Here is a 21,154-nt window from a genome sequence, read left to right on the forward strand (position 1 = left end):
GAATACTACTCTGCACATGATACAGACCCAGAAGTCACCAGTTCAGAAGCTCAGATTAACATTTGTATAGGAGGATTCAGGCTGGAAGACTTTCAGAGGTGATTTTGTCACCTGGTAGAAATTACTAGAAATGTGAACTCTGTGTTTCAGTTACTTATTTTTCAATTTTGAGAAACCCCATGTTAAAGGGACAATGATACATTTAACTAATGAGTTGTATCTGAGATTTGCTCTTAATATTTATATTATTGCCACAAGCAAATTAAAAAGTAAAAAATATGAGCCCATATAGGATGTTTTTAAAGGCAGAGAAACCTTTTTAGCTATTCTCAGTTTGTATAAAATCTTTACTCAGTGTACATAATTGGAATGGAATGTGCTGGAAAGAAGAAAAGTATAGTATTGAGCCACTAATTAGCCCCCTGGGACTAATGAATGTTTCATTAACCCCTATACTTCTGCCCTTTTCTCCAGTGATGAGCTAGTCCAAATGCTGTGTACTCAGCATTATACAAAGAAGTGCTCTGAAAAGTACTCTGTCCCAAGGGGAAAAGATTACATAAATGCTTTATTTTTAAATTCTTCATTCTTAAACATGATCTTGGTTAAAATAAACCCATATGTTTTTATTATCATCAACTAATGAGCTATGAATCTCAGGTAAACATTCAACCTAAAATAATAGGGAGGCAAATACTCATTAAATACATAACACAAACACACACATTTTTTTTTCCCTTGCCTTTTTACTTTGATCACAGAGGCGTCCTGTTTGCCTGTGACATTTTTTGGAGCTTGACTGTGTTTTTACCCAGTCAGCACTCCTTAGTGTATTTAATGGGAACTATATTTCTGACCTCAACAGATTGTAATGAGTGCACTATTTCCGTTTGTGAGGACTACATGATTTTGTGGCATGTACATATAAAAGCACACCCATAAAGTAACATCTGCTTAATTTTCTTTTTTTAAGGATTTTAAGAGAGTTTTCAGTTCATTCATTTTTAGAGGGAAAAAAACTATAGTCAAGCAAATTTTTTCTAGTAGAGAATATAGAGATTTTTTTTTAAGGGCCTAATGTATTTGTAATTTGCTCAGATGAAAAACAAAACAAAAAAGGATGCATGACATTAAAACCAGGATTGTCCCCAGATTTGTCCTTATTTATGTTGTGTGTGCAGCATCATGGTAGCAAAGTTATTTTAATGCAGACAACGAATGCCTAGGCTTCTCTTCTAATATGTGTTCAATGTAGTATTTATTTACCACATTGGAGTGGGATGATTCAGATCTTTTTTCCATCTTCTGAATGAATCGAATGCCTAGGCCTCAGGAAGTGTTGCTTTTGCAGTCTGGGTAGTCTGACTTGGGGTCCTGTCTCCCTGAGACCTGAGTAAGCAGCCATTAGGCAGCAATCAGGTGTTGCTGATTGTGGGGGAGGAGGAGGGAGCAGAACAGAAGAGCTCCTGTCCTCAGATGAACAGCAGGATTTGGGCTCTGTTTACATGCATTTAGATTGTTGCATCAAAATGTGAGTTCTGCTTTCTTTTGTTTTCCTAGTGACAGAGCAGCAAGATACTATTATTACTGGCACCTGAGAAAACAAGTTCTCCATTCGCAGTGTGTGCTCCGAGAGGAGGCCTACTTCCTGCTGGCAGCCTTTGCACTGCAGGCTGATCTTGGGAACTTCAAAAGGAATAAGCACTATGGAAAATACTTTGAGCCTGAGGCTTACTTCCCATCTTGGGTAGGCACTGTTTTCAGATCTAAAGCGTTTTCTCTAGCACATTTCTAGTTCATTGTTCTAGTTCGATAGAGACATGTCAACCCCTAAAATGTCTACCCTCTATGCTAGACACATTGTGAGGCAGAATGGCAATGACAGAGAGACCAGGAGCGACCAGAAATAGTCAAGCTACTCATGCAGCTTCAAGAACTGGAAAGCCAAGTGTTTGATGGCCCACACACCCTCCATGACACCCGGGCACACATTTCACACTTGAGAGCGTGGCACACACAGTCTCTCCACAGACTCGACCTGTACCTAGAATGAGGAAGAGGATGGCTGTCCATCCTAAAGATGCTGGAACTGGGAATTTGTCAGCCTTCTTTTGAGATTTACTCAGCCTTGGCTTTCTCATTTACTCTTAATTCGAGCAGCATTTTTCCCTCTCAGAAAGAGAAAAACACTCTTCTTTAAAAAGTGACATCATTCACAACTTTTCCTGTGCTGAGAAAACAAATATAAGTGAACACTTGTGCTGACCACCATCTCCTTCACTATCAAAAGAGGAGCCACCCCCTTCCTCCAGCAAGAAAATGTAGGTTATTTGAGCACTGACTATCTCAGCCTTCCTTCCTACACCATACTCTGCTGACTTCACTTCCTGTTCTTCCTCCAGGTCTCTGCTGAGGCATCTCTCTCTTCTATATCTTCAGCCTCTACCTGAACTGACTCCTCTTAAGTTAGAGCATACTTTGGTTCACACCTCCCTGTCTTCAGGGGAGGAAGGAGGGAGGGAAAGAAGAGCTACCCATTTCTCCTTCCCTTCTCAGTAAAGCTTCTTGAAAAAGTGATGTAAATTTGATGTTTTAGCGTCTTTACTTTGACGTGTACTCCTCAACCTACATCTATCTGCCTTCTTCCCTCACCAGCCCCTCCACTCATGGTGTTGTCCTTAAGGCCACCAGTGACCTTTAAGTTGCCAAATCCAGTGGACACTTTTCATGTCTTTTCCTGGGTTTCACTGCTGTGATTGACACTTAGTCACTCCTATCCCAGGAGATCGCCTCCAAATTGATGCTTTTTACAACCACTTATGTGCTGGCACCTCCCGAATCTGTTTCCCTCCCTTATGTCTGTAAGACAGATGTTTACCCATAGGCACCTCAAACTCACAGTGCCCCAGATCAAATTCATCTGCTTCCCACCTCAGTTCTGTGTGTTCCCACCTCTGTGTTCTTAAGCTCAGCCAGTGGCCCTGGTCACCTAGAAACTTAAGAGTCATTCAGGCTCTTCCTTAACACTCTTCTTTTACCTTGCCCCATCCAGTCATGAGAACATCCTCTAATATAAACCCTTGATTCCCCATCACCCAGCTTAGGAAATAAAATTCTCTTGTATTTTTATTGCTGTTAACTTCCTAAACATTACTGCATCCCCGCCCCAACCCAGGTCATGATTCCTCCCGCTTCCCAGGTGCCAGCTCTCGTCAGCACTCACCAGTGGACACTTGTTCCTGCTCTAGGCTTTACTGCACACCTTGCAGAGAAGTCGATTTTGCTTCTGATTTAAACCTTCACCTGCAGAGTGAAGGCCTGACTACCGAACATGACCTAGGAGCTTCCCAGCTCATGGTCCCTGCCAGATTTCGCACCTTCCTCTCTGGTTGTCCTGCACCTCCTGTGTTGTGCTCTGGCAACACCCAGCATTACTGTGTCTCCACACCTCCTATAGTTTCACCTTTCAGCCTACAGCTTCTTTAGCTGGTGAGGCACCCTCCCTATTTTACCTGGCTACTCCTGCTCATCGGCCCAGGTGTGTTCTCTGGACAGACTGTCTAGGTGCCCAGGGCCCTTCCTCTGGGCTCAATAAGACCCTGAACAAAAGTATTTTATTTTCGAATGTTCTGCTTATCTCTTGCACCCAGTAATCTGAGTGTTTCTTAAGATATCCTAAAGAACAGTTGTAAACTTAACCTTTTCTGTTTCTTCAGCATTTCACATCATGGTGCTCAAGACAAGCTTTTGTTCATGGGCTGTCTGTGCTTCAGTTGAAGAAAAACCACAGAGGGTGTCAAACTATTACATAGCAGTGCCTGTGGGACCAAAAGTAGCCTGTATTTCCATTCTCTCGTTATCATCAGGTTCTCATGGACTCTTGGTCTTTAAAGCAGAGCTTCCCGATTAATGTGCCATGGCACCCAGGGTACTGAGAGACCAGCTTCCTTGACCCTTGTGATCACCAGAACCACCTATTATATATACTTCACTGCCCTTTCAAGTACTATTTTCTAGGGGTTCTTTGACCTGAAAAAGGTTGATAAGTGCTCATTTAAATGATCTCCCATGTAAAAGGAATCTAGAAGGAAAAAATCTATAATGAGTTATCAGCAAAACTTGATTATTGGCCAGTAATTCATCATGTTTAATTCTCCTTAAAATATTCATAGGAAGAAAAAATGACAATAACAATAAAAACTGATAAAACTAAAAATTCTCTAATTTTTAAATTCTGATCGTTTTGAGCACTAAAAATGCTTTTTGTTCACTTTGCATACTTCTTTCCATCTTTTATAGTCTTCATGAAGTCAGCTAAGACTTTTAACTTGTCAACACCTTTTATTTGAGCCTGTAGCTATTGGACACTATATATTTTTTAAATCTGAAAGCTTAGACTGCTGTCTGATGAAAACTGAAGTCGCAGTAAATTGTAATGAATATTTGAGTGAAATTGTTTTCTCCTAAGCATTTGAGTAGAGTGTTTATATCAGCCTCTTATGCAGAAACCAGAAACGTTTCTAAGAATTCCTTGCAGTCCTCTGCCTTCTTTGGATTAACATTGAGAGCCTCCCACTCTGTGGCTGTAATTTTAGAAGAGTTAAGTAGGATCCAGAACCTGAAGATGTGCTAACAGTAGCTGTATTTCATGGTACCAATAATTCTGCAAGTGTAAACAATGATGTGGACAAAATTGTGCAAGTTTGCATGGTTTTTCTTTGTTAGTGATTTTAAAGCCAAGAGAACATATTTTTCCCATTTCTTGTGATTTTTCTTCCTAGATATGAAGTACTACAGCTAAACTGACTCTGTACCTTCTAGTATTAGTTTGTTCAGCCTAGTAACATCACAGATGGTCAAAAAGAGAATCAGCGTGAGAATTTCCCAGTGGAAATCAGCCAGTTTCAATGGCCTATTTTCAGTTCTCGGCCTTTCATCATTTGCGGGGTGAGGGTCGTGTTATACTTGAATCCTTCCAACAAATGTTGCATTGCGCTCCCGTTGTATCCCAACAGGTTGTTTCCAAGAGAGGGAAGGACTACATCCTGAAGCACATTCCAAACATGCACAAAGATCAGTTTGCACTCACAGCTTCTGAGGCTCATCTTAAATATATCAAAGAGGCTGTCCGACTGGATGACGTCGCTGTTCACTACTACAGATTGTATAAGGTACAAAACTGCAGTAAGTCTGCAGCTGTATCTTCTTGATCAGGAGAAGTTTTTTTTAAAGTTTTGGTCGTTTTTAAAAGAGTTTTTATTTGAACTACTGTTTGTCATCATAAGTCAGTCTTGGAGTCAGTGATGTTTTTCTTCGGGCCTGGGAGCAGGAATGAGTCTTTTTCATGGTTCTGATATTGAGATGACAAGTGGCTGTAAATTGTGCTTTTGGCTTTTCAGTGATTATGAAATAGTTATTTTTCTCCTTCCCAAATCTGCATTTCTGCCTTGGGGAGTAACATTTGCTATTTCTTTGATCAATAATTATTTAATAAGTGAAGCCACACCTGCATTGTATCCATTAGTAATAAGAGCACCACCACAGCAGCTAATGTTTATTGAGTTTTGTATTTATGGGAATACTTCATATCTATCCTTTTTAAAAAAATACTCATAACTCTATAAGATAGGACTGTAATCTTCATTTTACAAACAGGAATATATACCAAGGATCACAAAACTAGTAAAAGACAGGAGTCAACCCATGTCTGCTTACAAGAACCTTTGTGCCTGAATCACTGACTTTCTTGCTTCTCTCACTTTGAAGTTTGTTCCTTCTTTTGTCCTGTGTCCTTGTGTTCTGTGTTCTTGTGTCTCTGGCCTCATTTTTCCATTCTGAGCCAGAGGTCACACATCCAATTAATAACTGGGGCGGGCCTTGCAGGGAATCACTGGCAAAACTATTCACCACATTCTGTCTTCTCTCCCTCTCCGCCACTGCACTCCTCTCCCTATTCCACAAGTATCACTTCCATGGTAAGAACCCTTCAATTCCCACCTGAGTATTCAAAGGCATATTTATTCTCCAACCAAATAGGATGAGGTGGTTCAGAGTGTGGTCTGTTGTATCCAGCTTGCTGGGATTAAATCCCAGCTTCAGCCATTACTGTGTAACCTTAGGCATGTTACTGTGCTTTGGTTTCCCCATAGATAAATGGAGATGGTAACAAACCCAATAAATTATGAGGTTTATTAAAGACTAAAGGAATTAGTGGGTGAAAAGTGCTTAAAACAGTGCCCAGCACTCGTTAAGTATGATGTTAAATGTGTTTCTGTTACCATTATCTTTGTTATAATTAGGTTTGCTATCTCTGCTATACCCGTGTGGTAAGATAAGCATAATTAGGCCATTAGAGACTGGACCATAAATTGGACATATTGCTGGGTAATTTTCCTGGCTGGTTCAAAAAACTTAAAAAGAGAGCAAAGGATGTTATTTTTTCCCCTTTCATGCCCAAGAGATGCTTTGTTAATGCCCTGTCATCTTTGAAAGGCAAAGACTTCCAAAGATCTCTTCAGTTAAATTCCTAAAAGACGGAGTTCTTGCTTTTCTTTTAAGAGAGTTCATTGTGACACCTCAACTTATAACAGAAAGTGAAAATTAATGACATTTTGACAATGAGTTTATATTTTAAAATGTATTAGAAGTATGAATGATACATTGGAGAGAGTATGGCTTTAGAATCAGATCATCAGTTAGAAACTCTCCACCAGCACTCACTCTTGCTGGGATCCTGGGGGACTGTCACTGCAGTCCTGGGCATCTGTTCAGTGGGAATGATCCTATACATGTCACAGGCCAGGAAGGATTCAACAAGATGATGAATCTGAAATGGCCAGATGGCGTGCCTGACACATTAGTAAGTGCTCAGTAAATATTGGTTGCTTTCTATTTGCTAGGGAAGCTCTGGTATTTTAAAGAATCATATTAAGAATTGTTTAGTAGATAAAGTAGATATCTCTGATTTATCTTTTATGTAAAATTTAATTTTTCAATTTGCTCAAAGTGTGCTACGTTTACATGGCATAAAAATCACGCTAGCCTCCTTAAAACAAGATAATGCTAATGAACTGATTGAGGTGGAGAAATAGATAATTTTTTCCTTATGGAGAGAATTTTCATTCTTTAAAGAAATTAAGTGACTGCCATTAAAAGTGCTTCATTTAAGACCTGCTTATAAAATGGAGACAGGAGACAGGAAATTTAAAACAACAACAACAACAAACCTCTGTACCTCTTGCCCAGTGATACATACCTCATACACATACAACCAGCATTTTTATGAACACAGTCTTATTTCTGAAAGCAATCAGAACAGCCTTTAAAGGGATATTGGCCTAAATACATAGTGATGAATTGGTTTCTCCTGTTAAACCTATACTGTATGTGCCTTTCTTGATGTAAAGGATATTAGTGCGGGAGAAAAACAGCCCCAGTAGTAAATATAGGCTCTATCTTCTCTTTACTATGCCAGCTGAGGATACATTTTCTAAAAATACTTCTTTCCATGATTATGCAAAAACTGGCACTGAACATAATAAAGAGGTGTACATACTCATTTATTTTTTTTATTGAGAAATCTCATACTGAAAATACTTTAGTAACTTAGCAATTTTATTTTCTATTTTGAACTTTACATCTTACAGCCACTTGTTACAGATGAGTGCTTAAAAGATGTGGCTAAGTACAGTATTTTTCCCTTATATTTGTTGTGGTATATATATATATATATTTCAGTTTATAGTTTAGCTGGTTGACTGTATATCATATTGGTAGGTGATAATTGAACTTCTTAAAAATAAGTGCTTTTTCCAAACTAACATAATGTAAAGCTTTATAGCTCTCAACTATCTTCATGAGAGAACATTAACTATACAGTTCAGTTCAGTTTAGTTGCTCAGTCGTGTCCAACTCTGCGACCCCATGGACTGCAACACTCCAGGCTTCCCTGTCCATCACTAACTCCTGGAGCTTACTCAAACTCATATCCATCAAGCCAGTGATGCCATCCAACCATCTCATCCTCTGTCGTCCCCTTCTCCTCCTGCCTTCAATCTTTCCCAGCATTAGAGTCTTTTCCAGTGAGTCAGTTCTTTGCATCAGGTGGCCAAAGTATTGGAGTTTCAGCTTCAGCATCAGTCCTTCCAATGAATATTCAGGACTGATTTCCTTTAGGATGGACTGGTTGGATCTCCTTGCAGTCCAAGGGACTGTCAAGAGTCTTCTCCAACACCACAGTTCTAAAGCATCAATTCTTCGGTACTCAGCTTTCTTTATAGTCCAACTCTCACATCCATACATGACTACTGGAAAAACCATAGCTTTGACTAGATGGACCTTTGTTGGCAAAGTAATGTCTCTGCTTTTTTGTATGCTGTCTAAGTAGGGAAGCCCATTAACTATTCAGGCTTGCCTCTAACTTTTGTTTCAGAGTTGGGAGATTTAACCAGTTTTAAATACACAAAATCTACTGCACCTCAGAATATAACTATGACATTATATTCAAGATTCTAACATCTGAGAAAAGACGTTAGATAGAAGGTTAAAAGGAGCTTCTCAGGCAGTGCTAGTGGTAAAGAACCCACCTGCCAATGCAGGAGATGTAAGAGACACTGGTTGGATCCCTGGGTAGGGAAAATCGCCTGGAAAAGAGCATGGCAACCCACTATGGTGTTCTTGCCTGGAGAATCCCAGGCTACAGCCCATAGCGTCACAAAGAGTCAGATACTACTGAAATGACTTAGCGTAGCATAAAAGGTTTAAAAAAAAAAAATTGATGTAAAAGCAGCAAATAGTCTTACCAGAGTTCTCAGTAACACACGAATTTAGAATATTGTCAGATATGAAAGCGTTTGTTATATAATAAAAACATTAAAACTCTGAAATCTCAAAGATTTAAAAAGTAGAAAATACCATTATCGATTTAATATGTACCCATGATTTTCTTGTATCTTAGAGGAAAAAGGGATGCAGAAAGGCAAAGCTATTTTAAGTAAAAAGCTTTCTAATTCTGAAATGTATCTTTCATTCTTTGGTGCTGAATTGTTTCTTACAGAAGAAAGATATACTTTTTTACATAATTTTATTCCTACAGGATAAAAGGGAAATTGAAGCTTCTCTGACCCTTGGATTGACCATGCGGGGAATACAGATTTTTCAGGTTAGTTAATGGGGAATAGGTGTCAAATGGTGTCCACTGTGTCTTGACTCTTGACAGTGTGCCTGCCTGGTCCTGTGCTGTGCTCACTGGTTCTATTTCCAGCCATTGATTGGTTACTACTGCTTATTTGTCCAGCACACATGTGGATAATGTGAGATAGACAAAGTGAAACAGTCTGATCCTTGACATCAGTAAGTCCTCTAGAACAGAAAACAACAAACCAAAGATGGACCCACATTTATCACTCATAGATCATTAATATCCAGACATTTTTCTTTGTGTGTCATTAATTTTTAGCATTCTTTTTTTATCATCTGGTGCATCTGTAACTATGGAAAGAAAAATGACTTTGTGATAAAGTATCTGACCCAGACGTTTTAATTTCCGTTACAATTTTCCGATAAAACTCATCTGTTGAGTAAGTAGTTCCTGTCATCATTCTGCAGGTGGGATGGTGTTATCATCCCGCCATCAACAGGGGAAAGAGGAGGTTAGTGAGACCTGGGAGAACATAAGGATGCCTTATCTTTGGTATAGGCAAAATATCCAGTTATGAAAGTCTGAGTGCCTTAGAGATGGGCCAGAAGGGAGAAGATTACCTTGAAAGGCAACGTAGTCACTGAGGAACCCAAAGTGGCAGAATTGTATCATTTCTCTTTTAATTACTGTCTGCATGTCTCTAAAGAGAGTTGGGGACCTCTTTCAGATTTTAATTACTGTATTTTAGTTTTCTGGGAAAGAAGTTAGAGCTATTTTAGAGTATCTGTCAGTTTCCTCGGTAACTCTATGTGCATAACTTATACGAGTTATAAGTAACTCATCATTCTTTCTACAGAATTTAGATGAAGAGAAACAATTACTTTATGATTTCCCTTGGACCAATGTTGGAAAGTTGGTGTTTGTGGTAAGTTTAAAATAACTGACTAAAATACTCATCTGTTTGTTTTTGTGGACTTTCGTTTTTTAAACAAAATATTGTTTCAGGCACAAAACTTGATGTTTTCTCAGAATTGAAGATGAAAATAGTTAGCTTTCTTAGATTCTTACGAATATGCTGTAATTATAATCCTTGCCACTTTTCAGTAGTGAACCTAAAATCACAGAGTCTTACAGCAAAAGAAATCACCAATTTAATTTGTGTGTCTGGTCCCCACCACTCTACCCTAGTTGCAGAAAAAATGTGATGGGAAAAGTTCAAGATAAATTCATTAAACAATTATTTTCAATATGTACAGCAGAGGGATTAGAAAACAGAAAGCTGTAATCAGAGGGTAAATTATTCTTAGCTTGGGGGTTGGCCCATTCTTTTGGAAGTTAACTTCTCTTGAATAGAGAATAAAGAATGATATAAAAAGATGTTTCTATTAATATCTGTCTGTTGAAAATCATCATTATAAGGAAAGGGCTACAACTTTTAACAGGAAAAGTACTTTTGTTTTTAGATTATTGAGAACAATACACTTTCTTTTGTCAGAGCAAATTCTTGTTTTTTCCCAGTTGTTTCACTCTTTTGCCAGCTGTATCCATTTTGGGGGAAAGTTCAAAGAATTACAGTTAATTATATGTCTTTCTAGTGGTCATTAAAATTCATAACTTCCCTTTGTTCCTAAATTACTGGAAGAAATATACAAAGAGAGGAGGAAGATAAGGATTAAGACACATGCTTCTTTCCAGCAGGAAGATGGCCTATATAAATAAAGAACTCTATTGCCAAATCGCATTTGAGCACTGATCCCACACTGCCCTGTGAGTTAAAAGACCTGTTTCTGACTTTAATTCCTTGGGCACAGTTCAATCTGATTTCACTTTACTCATACCTTAAATGGAGCCTGCCTCCTCCTCACTGGCTCTTTCTCTTTCAAGCTTTTTGTGAAAGGAGTGGAGCTATTTGTAAATAAGAACATTATTAACCCACTTTCCCCCTGCATGTCTCCAATTAAGTAGTAATAAAATACATTTATAGAAATTGAATTTTTAAGGGTCCTGCACCAAGTGGTTCCTGAATCTAGTTGTGCATCACCTTCATGTGAGGAGCTTGTTTAGACTTCTGGGCCTCACCCTAGAGATTTTTGATTCAGCAGGTCTGGGGCAGAGACTAGGGATCTGTTTTGGCAAACTTCCCAGATGATTCTTCTTGCAGCCAGCCCAGCCCTGCCTAGTTGTATGACTCTGGGCATGTCACTTAACATTTCTGTGACTTGGTTTCTTCCTTACAAAATGGGGATAATGGACCACCCCCTTGGGCTTCCGTCGTGGCTTAGATGGTAAAGAATCTGCCCACAGTGCAGGAGACCTGGATGCTATCCCTGGGTCAGGAAGATCCCCTGGAGAAGGGAATGACTACCCACTTCACTATTCTTGTCTGGAGAATTCCATGGACAGAGGAGCCTGGTGGGCTACAGTCAGTAGGGCTGCAAAGAGATGGACATGACTGAGTGACGAACACTTTCACTGGCCGTAGACTTGTGAGGACTGAGTAGGTTAATACATGTTTAGTGCTCGTGAAGTGTAAGTTATAAGCATTCTGTCATAGTGTTGAGATCCAGTGGTGGTTCCTTTTAAAATGGAAAGTCAAGAGGTAAGAAATTCCATCCATGTCTGAATTGCTTTGTGCTGACTCTCAATGTGTAGTTAGAATACACGTCCCTCTTTGCTTTACCTGTCGTCTCCAGCTGAGAATCACTGTGTCTGGAAGACTCCTTTCTTTAGTCCTGCTATCCTATTCATTATCAAAAAAGTTAAAGGAATTCATAATATTCTGTAACTGGAAAGAACTTTGCCACACCCTCTCCCTCAGCTTAGAACTTCAGGTTAATGTTCCCAAACCTGGTGAATGAGATTCCTCCACTGACAGGGAGATACTTACGCACCACTTGCATATCTTATTTCTCCTTCCTGTCTCATCCCTCCAACTGTCCATCTGGCTTCCAACTCCCTCTTTTATCTGACTAAAGAGTTTTTCATTTTTTATAACCCCCAAATAGGTATCTTGTATTGTTTATTATAGTAACTCCTTGTTTATTTCCACCCCATAATTTATCATAAGCTGTAGTTATTTTATGTGTTTATTTACCATCTCTCCCACCAGAATGTAGCAACAGGAGGGTAGGGACTTGGTCATATGCACTGCTGTTTTCTCAGGAACTAGAAAAGTGTTTGACACCTTGTAAGCGTTCAACAAATATTTGAATGCATTACTCTTCTAGAGCTTGTGGTCTTGTTTACTGAGTTAGGGTGTTGGGATTACATTTGAGAATGCTTTCATGATGGGCCCTTCTCTTCTCCGTTACGTAAATAGCCTGGCCAGCCAGAGAAACCACAGATGGAACCAGAAGACCTTGGCTTGGCACTTCCCTGAATTTTTGGTAATCCTCTATCCTGTGACGTTTTTGAAAGGGAAGACAGTAATATACTCCTCAGGGAACTTTGGATGGAGCTTTAAGCATCTATTTCTGAGTCTGTAGTTTTCCTTACTTACCAGGAAAGAAAGTGGACCTTGACACATCAGAGACTTGTCCTCCCGACTTGTTCTTTCCCTCCACAGGGTAAGAAGTTTGAGATTCTCCCAGATGGCTTGCCTTCAGCCAGGAAGCTCATCTACTACACAGGGTGCCCCATGCGCTCCAGACATCTTCTGCAGCTCCTGAGCAACAGCCATCGCCTCTACATGAACCTGCAGCCCGTTCTGCGCCACATCCGGAAGCTGGAGGAAAACGAAGGTATCACAAGATCTTGGGCGGGAAGCAGGTGGTACTTTCGCCACCCATGGCCTCTTACTCTATAGCTGCTAAGAACTGGGGCTTTAGTCTCCTGAAGAGTGGGACCTGGGGACCCCCAGCCTCTCCAGGTTCCCAGCAGCATTGCCTTTTCCATCTCAGCAGTCCTGGAAGGCCCACCCACAGCCTGATCAGCATATCTGAGATTATCCCTGCTATTTAACTGTCCTAGCTAACAGTCTCTTTAAAGTTTCCCTGCACTCAACTTGAAAGTCCGGAAAGCCACTGCGTGGAAGCACAGGCTAAGGTTTATCTGCTTACCAGCCTTTATCTGCATCTCAGAGCCTTGTTTATACACTGGTCCACCTAGGGGCTGTTATCTACAGGCTCTCTGAAATCCCTTCCAGTGTGATTATTCCTTATGTTAGAGCGGCAGTAAAGGTGGGCCACAGGGTATCTCCAGCCTCTTGTTGACAACTGGGAAGCCCTTGTCTGGCTCAGCAAGACCAACAAAGACCAACAACAGAGAGAAAAGTTTACAGTTGAGGATCTTGTCAGCCTGTCCTGTCGGGGAGCGGGGGCGGTTTGCTGAGATGCAGAATAGAGCAGTGCATTTGGGGCTTCAGAGTTCTGAGCCATGAGAAGGGCGGGTCTGGTGAGGAGAGGAGGACAGGGTGGAGGCTTCTAGCAGCAGACTTCAACTTCACAGTGTTAGCCTGGTGGTCAGCGCTTTCTCCCCTGTGGTCACACGGTACAGCAACTCCAGTTTCACACCCAAAAATGCTACTTGGCATATTTGGTCTTTCAATGTCTTCAATTTTTTTTGCAAACTCATGTTATAGTAATTGTTGGTAATTTGATTGGATTGGATTTGAGGTATTTGCATGAAGTAGGATTCAGATTCATATTAACTTAGGTCCATGTCAGAAGCACATTTTGACTTCTCAGACCTCACTTTTCCTATAGAAACAAAACAAGTAGCTGTCCTCTCTTAACAAACAAAAATCCTTATAGAGGTTTAAACACAACCTGATGGATGTTTCTCAAAAGCTGCCTCTCAATTTAAATGAGGCCCAGTTTGGAGATGCCATTGTAATTTAAGTAGCAATTAGAACATGAATCATTTTCCACTGTCTGCCACCAAACTGCATTTGTCTTTGGAGAGAGTTAGTCTCACTGTCTCGTATATTGGCTTCCCCTGCTGCCAGACTGCCAGTTCTTCCCCATGATGACTCATCAGTATAACAAATGCATGTATCTGTCTGACGCTGACATGAAGATTAGGAATTTAAATGGGCAGAAGCACCAGGAAAGCTTGTGGGAATAGGTGACTTAGGTGCAGAGCCCATCATTTGCCAAGTTGACTTCACTCCTGAATGGCCAGCTCGCAACTTTGGGAAATTCATTTATTCCAGCAGCTCTCTGCCCACAACATTTTAGTAAATTCTTGTTCAGGTGACTGTAATGTGAGCCCCTTGGACCCTGAAAGAATTAATAAACCTCCCCTATAGGTTCTAAAGAAAAATTACAAAGAATGTTGAGTTCTTAAGAGGGGAGGGCTTTGTCTGTTATCAAGTGTAGTACCAAGTGCATGTGAGGGCTTATGTGAATGGGGCAGTGAGAATGACAATGATGCAGATTGGATCTTTGATGTGGGTATGTATAGATACATTTTGCAGATATGGCTTTTTTTTTTTCTTCCACATCTTTACTTTCTTCTGCTTAGAAATCCCTCCAGATCTGAAGAAAACCTGAAACTAAGTTCCTTTGGATTAACTTTGGCCTGAATTCAGTTATTTCACCCACACTTAAGGACTGCAACATTTTAAACAAACAAACAAAAAAAGCTATTAACATTAGCCAAAATCACAGCATGAAAAGAATCTTTATTTTTCTTAATTAGATTTCATCTAGTGTCACCTTGTCTGAAACACTATTTTTGCATTTTATAGTAAAGATGATCACAAGAATCCTATTGTTTTAAAAGAGATGGGTAAAAAATGCTTTCTGTCATTAAAATCTTTTTTCAACTCAGTTTTACTCAATAGCTAGGGCTTATTCTTAGGTTTTATGTCAAGAGGGTGCATTGACTTGCATTATGGTCCAAAATAACACAAAAATTTTGGTTCTGTGGGCTTTTACAACAGATGATTTGCATTGTTGACACCAGTGATTACTAGGGGGTGAGTGGTTGCATTTTGTATTTCTTAGAATAAATTTCAAAATTATTTCAACATTTCCCTCATTTTGTAACTGATTGGTGTGAAACTTCTTAAATGTTTGCAGAAGGTCTAAGAGATCAAAAGCACGATGACGGGCGTAGAAGCCAGCACGTGGAACACCAAGGCTGTGCTGACATGTTGACAGGAAGTAATTCACGCTAGGCTCTTATTAGATAGAAGACAAGTTGGCAAAGTACTTGTTTTCTAGTGACTATGTGTGTGAGTATAGAATAACTAGTTGACTCCTAACCTGTCAGAAATTTGGGAGTAAAAGGGCTATTTTTAAAGATATAGAAAAGTTTTTTTTAATTATTAGAGCCACTGTTACCGGTTTTCTTAGAGCTTAAGACTTTTTTTTTTTTTTAACTTTTTACCCTTCCAAGGGCCATGTGCCTATTGTGTTGAAACTACAACTAGAAAGCATATGGGAATTTTGCAAACCCCTTTTAGCTCTTCATCTCACCTCCTGCTGCCTTAGAAAATAGGACTCATTAGAACCCAGCCTAGCCCTAAAAAGCTGGGCTGTAGATGGATGTACTTTTGTAGCAGTGATGTGTGGTTAGGCCCTGATGTCTGGTTCCATTCTGCCTCACTGTGAGTATGGCTACACACACCTCTTTGCTTCAGCTTGAGTCCTTAGAAGTAACATGAATAGGCTAGAGCCCAGAAATGTACACACCATCATCTCCAAGCATTATTGCCATTTTGCATCCTGGAGTGCATATCTTCTCTTTCTGCTGATGTTCCTTTCTTCTCTGGGGAAGCCTGTGGTGATTATACTTCAGGCTGGATTCAGACATCAAGAGTACAAGTATTTTTAACCAAGAAACAAGACAAATCCATTAGCAGACCCTTGAGAACCCAAATAGTCTAGTTTAGTTAGCAGTTTCTGAAATAGTATCAATTCAACATTCCCCAGGTGCACTCTTCCTTTTTAACATTGTTCTGATGTGTTATTTCTCATCAGTATTAAAAATACAAGGCTTTTTCTTTGTTTTAAATTTCTGACCTCAAGCACAAAAATAGTATGTTTGTATCAGTTGTATACCTGTAGCCCAGTTGTAAATTTGTGCCTTTATGTAATGGTTAGTTTAGCATTTGATAAAAGGAACTTTCCAGTATTGTGTCTTTGTCTGCATAATGATCTGCACCAACTTGTTAAATAACAGTTTTATCAGTCAGAGGCTATGTGGGTATAAATCATCAAACCAGAGTGATTACTATGTTTTCTTAATAGATCGTGAAGTCTCATTAGTTCAGCCTAAATGGAGAAAAGCAATCTTAATCCGTGAAAATCTCAGTTCTGGAATTTTTTGAAAGAAATTCTCAGAAAAATAGTTTTATTTTAAATTGTCTTCAACAGAGCTAAGCTAACAATGGACCAAACTGAACAGATGAACAAATTAAATAAGGCAGTTAGCATATGTGTACTTATGAAACCATTTCTATAGCAGAGTTTCTGAAATTATCTGTGGGGAAGGACCAAATTTTTAAAAACTTCTAATCCGGGGGGCCCTCTGGGTTCCCACCCAGGCCTCCCCCACGGGTCAGGCTCCGGGCAGCCTCTCCGTGAGCAAACCTTCTCACTTGCTCGGTTTGACCACTGTAAGTGCCTGCACTCTGTATCCTATTAATAAATTGAAATAAAGGGGGGAAAAAAAAACTTCTAATCCACCATGCACTGATACTTTTGCAAAGTTCGAAGTCTCATTAGTGGATATCCTGGCAATATCAGATCACTCTGATCTGAAAGTTTCTAAATGCTCAATTCCTAAACTTATTCCACTGTGGACAAATAACAGTTTTCAGACAAGAAGTGGTCTTAGCATCCACATTGAGTAGCATTCTTCTGCAGTGTTTGAAACTTTAGAACTCTTCGAGTAGTCAAATACCTGCCTCAGATCTAATGTACTGGGTTTTATTCATTTTATTCATTTATTCATAGGAACTTCTTACATAGAGTTCCTATCAGAATTATCAGCGCTTTCCAGTCACTCACTTCTGAATGTGAAATTGTACTTGTTCATGGCCTGATGGCTGCCCTGGGCTAACCAACCATTCCTCCTGCCTTGGTTGACTGTAATGACAAGCTGTGTCCCTCGCCACACAGAGAAGAAGCAGTACCGGGAGTCTTACATCAGCGACAACCTGGACCTCGACATGGACCAGCTGGAGAAGCGGTCGCGGGCCAGTGGGAGCAGCGCCGGCAGCATGAAGCACAAGCGCCTGTCCCGTCACTCGACCGCCAGCCACAGCAGCTCCCACACCTCGGGCATCGAGGCCGACACCAAGGCCCGGGATGCGGGCCCCGAGGACGCCTACCCCGGCAGTGCCATCCACCGCAAGCTGAAAACCTGCAGCTCCATGACCAGCCACGGCAGCTCCCACACCTCCGGGGTGGAGAGTGGCGGCAAGGACCGGCTGGAGGAGGATTCGCAGGACGACGGTAACCTGCCCCCCAGGCTCTCCAAGCTAACGGTGCTGACCCATCGTCAGGGCCCCTCTGCTTTTCTCTCCCAGTGCTTTCCCCAGTATTGGTTCCATAGCCTTGATGTCGTAATAGAGAAGAGGGCAACACAGCATTGGGTGCTTCACCCTGGGTTAAGGAGATAAGATGAGCTCTATAGCCTGTATCAGCATTGGGGTGCATCTTTTTTTATTGTTTTTCTGTTTCAAATAATTGCTGTAGCATTCAGGTTTGGGGAAAAGATATACTTACTTCATTGAGGAAAACTGGAAAACATATGTGTGCTTACTATATATAGAATTCATATGCATCTCAAATCTCGTTTAAATGCTCCAGGAGATGGCAGATGTGGGAGACAGAGAGCTTCATGCAGTATTCATTCTGTCTTTGTCAGCAGTCTGCTTTGGCATGAGCCAAATGACCCATCAGCCTCATCTGGCCCTTTGTCATCACAGCATGCTAGTACAGTTTTTCTTAAAGAGAAAGAATAGTTGATAGTCAGGTCATGGCGTTAGCAGACATGTAGATAACACAACAGTCCTGAGAAAAAGAGAAGCAGGATCTTGTCCAGAATTGTCACTGGAATTTCCTATTGTGGAGTCTCACTAGCAAATTTATTTTTACATGTAAATAATTGCATAACCTCCCTCAAGGTGTGGCTATGAATGGTGACCATTTCCTTTCTGTCACTAAATGTCTTTCCCTTCTTCAGAAATAGAGATGTTGGTTGATGACCCCAGAGACCTGGAGCCAATGAATGAAGAGTCCTTGGAAGTCAGCCCAGACATGTGCATCTACATCACAGAGGACATGCTCCTGTCACGGAAGCTGAACGGACACTCCGGTGAGCTCCCGCAGAAAGGACCTCTCCTTCCCCAGGGAGTGGTCCTGGACTGGGAAGCAGGCGCCCAGGAAACTAGAAGGGTGGGTTGGGGGCTCCACGTCAGTGTCATAGCGGTGGGATCGAGTGCCTTCTGCGGAGGAAAAGGAGAGGGAAGCTGGAGAAGCACTCAGCATTGGAATTAGCATCCTCTTCCTCCTGCTTTGGACAAAGCTGTGTAATTGGGTTTTATCTTTCTTTCTTTGCTTTTTTAAATGATAATCAGAGAGTTATGTGATGTATCTGTTAAGAGGCTTGGAGACCCTTCAAACTGGCCTCCTCCTTTCCATAAACAAGAAAACCTATGGATTAGAGAGGACAGATGCTATGTGGCTGAAAACAGCAGTCAGGCCTTCAGGTTTTCTTTGTTTTCCCCCCCGTACTCTATTGTATGGACTTCCCGGGTAGCACAGTTGATAAAGAATCTGCCTGCCAGTGCAGGAGACGTAAGAGATGTGGGTCCGATCCATGGGTCAGGAAGATCCCCTGGAAGAGGAAATAGCAACCCACTCCATTATTCTTACCTGGAAAATCTCACGGACAGAGGAGCCTGGCGGGCTTCAGTCCAAGGGGGTCACAAAAGAGTTGGACACAACTGAGCGTGCACACACACACACACACACACACACACACACACACACACACACACACACTATATCATATAGGGTGTAGGAATCTGGAGAAAAAGTGTTGAAAAAGTGTTAAAAAAGTTGGCGTAAAAAAAACTCTTAAATTCTATATTTGATGGCATCTTTAAATGTATTCACTATAACCCTTTTTATAGAGTTATATAATAATATATATATTTCTCTCAAATGAAAGTTGGCATCTTAAAAAAAAAGTAGGTTTTTTTTAAAAAAACCTCAGACTTGTAATTGCTTTTGTCACATGTCATGAATTAGTCTCTGTTCTTTAAAGAAAATGCCTTTGGAGCCAGCACTGTCGAAATGACTTCAGTGCTCGTGTCTTGCCGCTGAAAGCACTGCCTGAGTGAGAGATCCTCCTTCGGCTGCAGTGACCTGGCATTGCCCTGTCATGACCCACAACCTCTGATTGTGATCCTCTGCCATGCATCAGGGGCAGGGAATTAGTGATGAAAAGGTTAACAGACACAGCCTTTGTCATTCTGGCAGTTCTCTAAAGAGTAAGAGGAACCTTTGATGGCAGAATTCCACTTGCTAACCTAGCAGAACCATGGCCGTCAGAAGCTTAGCCAGAAACAGACCTGCCCGTGATCACTGAGTATCACCCTGAGCAACAAAGACCCGAGAGGCTGATTGCTGTGGCCATGCTCAGAGTTCTTGTACCAGACTTTGCCCCTTTTTGTCCATTTACTTTATTATGTTGAATTTTTTCCTTACAAATATGTTTTAATATATATATACCACATTATAGCTGTATAGAGAGCATGTCATCACTCACTGTGTGTGTGTGTTTGTGTAAAGAAAATTGTCTTAAAGTGGGCCTCTGGGAAGGGGAGATGAGGCAAGCAGACTTTTCCTTTCTGTTTTTTTATTTCTGTTTGATTTTTATAGAATTAATTTTGTAATTTTAATTTTAAAATTTAAACAAATAAGATGGCTTTTGAAAAGATTTATATATAAAAAATGTGTATTGAAATGTCAAATATAATAGCAAAAAGAAAAAAGAAACTAAATTTTAACAATGAGTAAAGTTATGTTCTGTTCATGAAAGTGGAATATTATAAAGCCATTCAATAATGAGATTTTCTTTCAGAGGATACTTAATAATATAAGAAACACAGGTAAGAAAAACAGTATAAATTGTTTAAATAGCATGATCTCAGATTATAAAAATGTTTATACATATATGATAAAAATATTAGTAGCCTTTTCACTGGATGATGGGGTTATGGATGTTTTTATTTTCTTCCTTGCATCATCCTTGTTTGCCAAAATCTCTACAATCTGAGCCTTTAAACATTGTTTTAAAAACACAGAGCTAGGATTGAGTGGTGATGTAGTGTACTGCTCTGTCCTTCCTTCTTATGGAAGTTGGCAGGAGCTGGTTCAATGTTCTGATCATCAGGCTTGATGCTGAGTTTTCTAGTGCTGGTTCTGGGTTTCAGAGCAGATGATTTACAGGCAACTAAGGGCACATTTGGGCTCCCCTCGCGGCTCAGTCAGTAAAGAATCCGCCTGTTTATGCAGGAGACCTGTGTTCAGTCCCTGGGTTGGGAAGATCCCCTGGAGAAGAAAATGGCTACCTATTCCATTATTCTTGCCTGGAGAATTCCATGGACAGAGGAACCTAGCAGGCTATAGTGCATGGGGTCACAAAGAGTCAGCCACGACTGAGCGACTAACACACACACACGGGCACATTTACGAGGAAATCCAAAAGGAACCATACCAAGTGCCAACCAGTACCCTGGTCCACATCTTCTTCCTGTGAAGATTCACTCAAAAGTTTAATGCTGGGACTTCCTGGTGGTGCAGTGGTTAAGAACCCGCTGATTGACATGAGTTATATCTCTGGTCTGGGAACTAGGAGCCCACATGCCACAGGGCAGCTAAGCCTGTGCACCCTAGAGCCTGTTCTGGGCAACAAGAGAAACTACTGCAATGAGAAGCCCACACACCACAACTTGACAATAGCCCCCTGTCAATACGATTAGAGAAACCCTGCACAAAATATCAAAGACCCAGCACAGCCATAAATAAGTAAAAATAAATTTTTTTAATTTAA

General features: G+C 40.6%; 1 protein-coding gene across 4 annotated transcripts in view; it reads left to right on the plus strand.

The window, feature by feature from the left end:
• FRMD6 (FERM domain containing 6) overlaps positions 1 to 21,154 on the plus strand; it is a 78,156-nt gene that overhangs the window by 50,689 nt on the left and 6,313 nt on the right. For all 4 annotated transcript variants that reach the window (XM_043471666.1, XM_043471669.1, XM_043471667.1 and 1 more), the window contains 7 exons: positions 1,561 to 1,747; positions 5,016 to 5,171; positions 9,095 to 9,160; positions 9,996 to 10,064; positions 12,705 to 12,879; positions 17,209 to 17,544; positions 18,278 to 18,409. In XM_043471666.1, the coding sequence (XP_043327601.1) occupies positions 1,561 to 1,747; positions 5,016 to 5,171; positions 9,095 to 9,160; positions 9,996 to 10,064; positions 12,705 to 12,879; positions 17,209 to 17,544; positions 18,278 to 18,409 (1,121 nt within the window). The remainder of the gene's footprint in view (positions 1 to 1,560; positions 1,748 to 5,015; positions 5,172 to 9,094; positions 9,161 to 9,995; positions 10,065 to 12,704; positions 12,880 to 17,208; positions 17,545 to 18,277; positions 18,410 to 21,154) is intronic.

This window comes from Cervus canadensis, chromosome 6 (genome assembly GCF_019320065.1).
Source record: "Cervus canadensis isolate Bull #8, Minnesota chromosome 6, ASM1932006v1, whole genome shotgun sequence".
NCBI classification, from domain to species: Eukaryota; Metazoa; Chordata; class Mammalia; order Artiodactyla; family Cervidae; genus Cervus; species Cervus canadensis.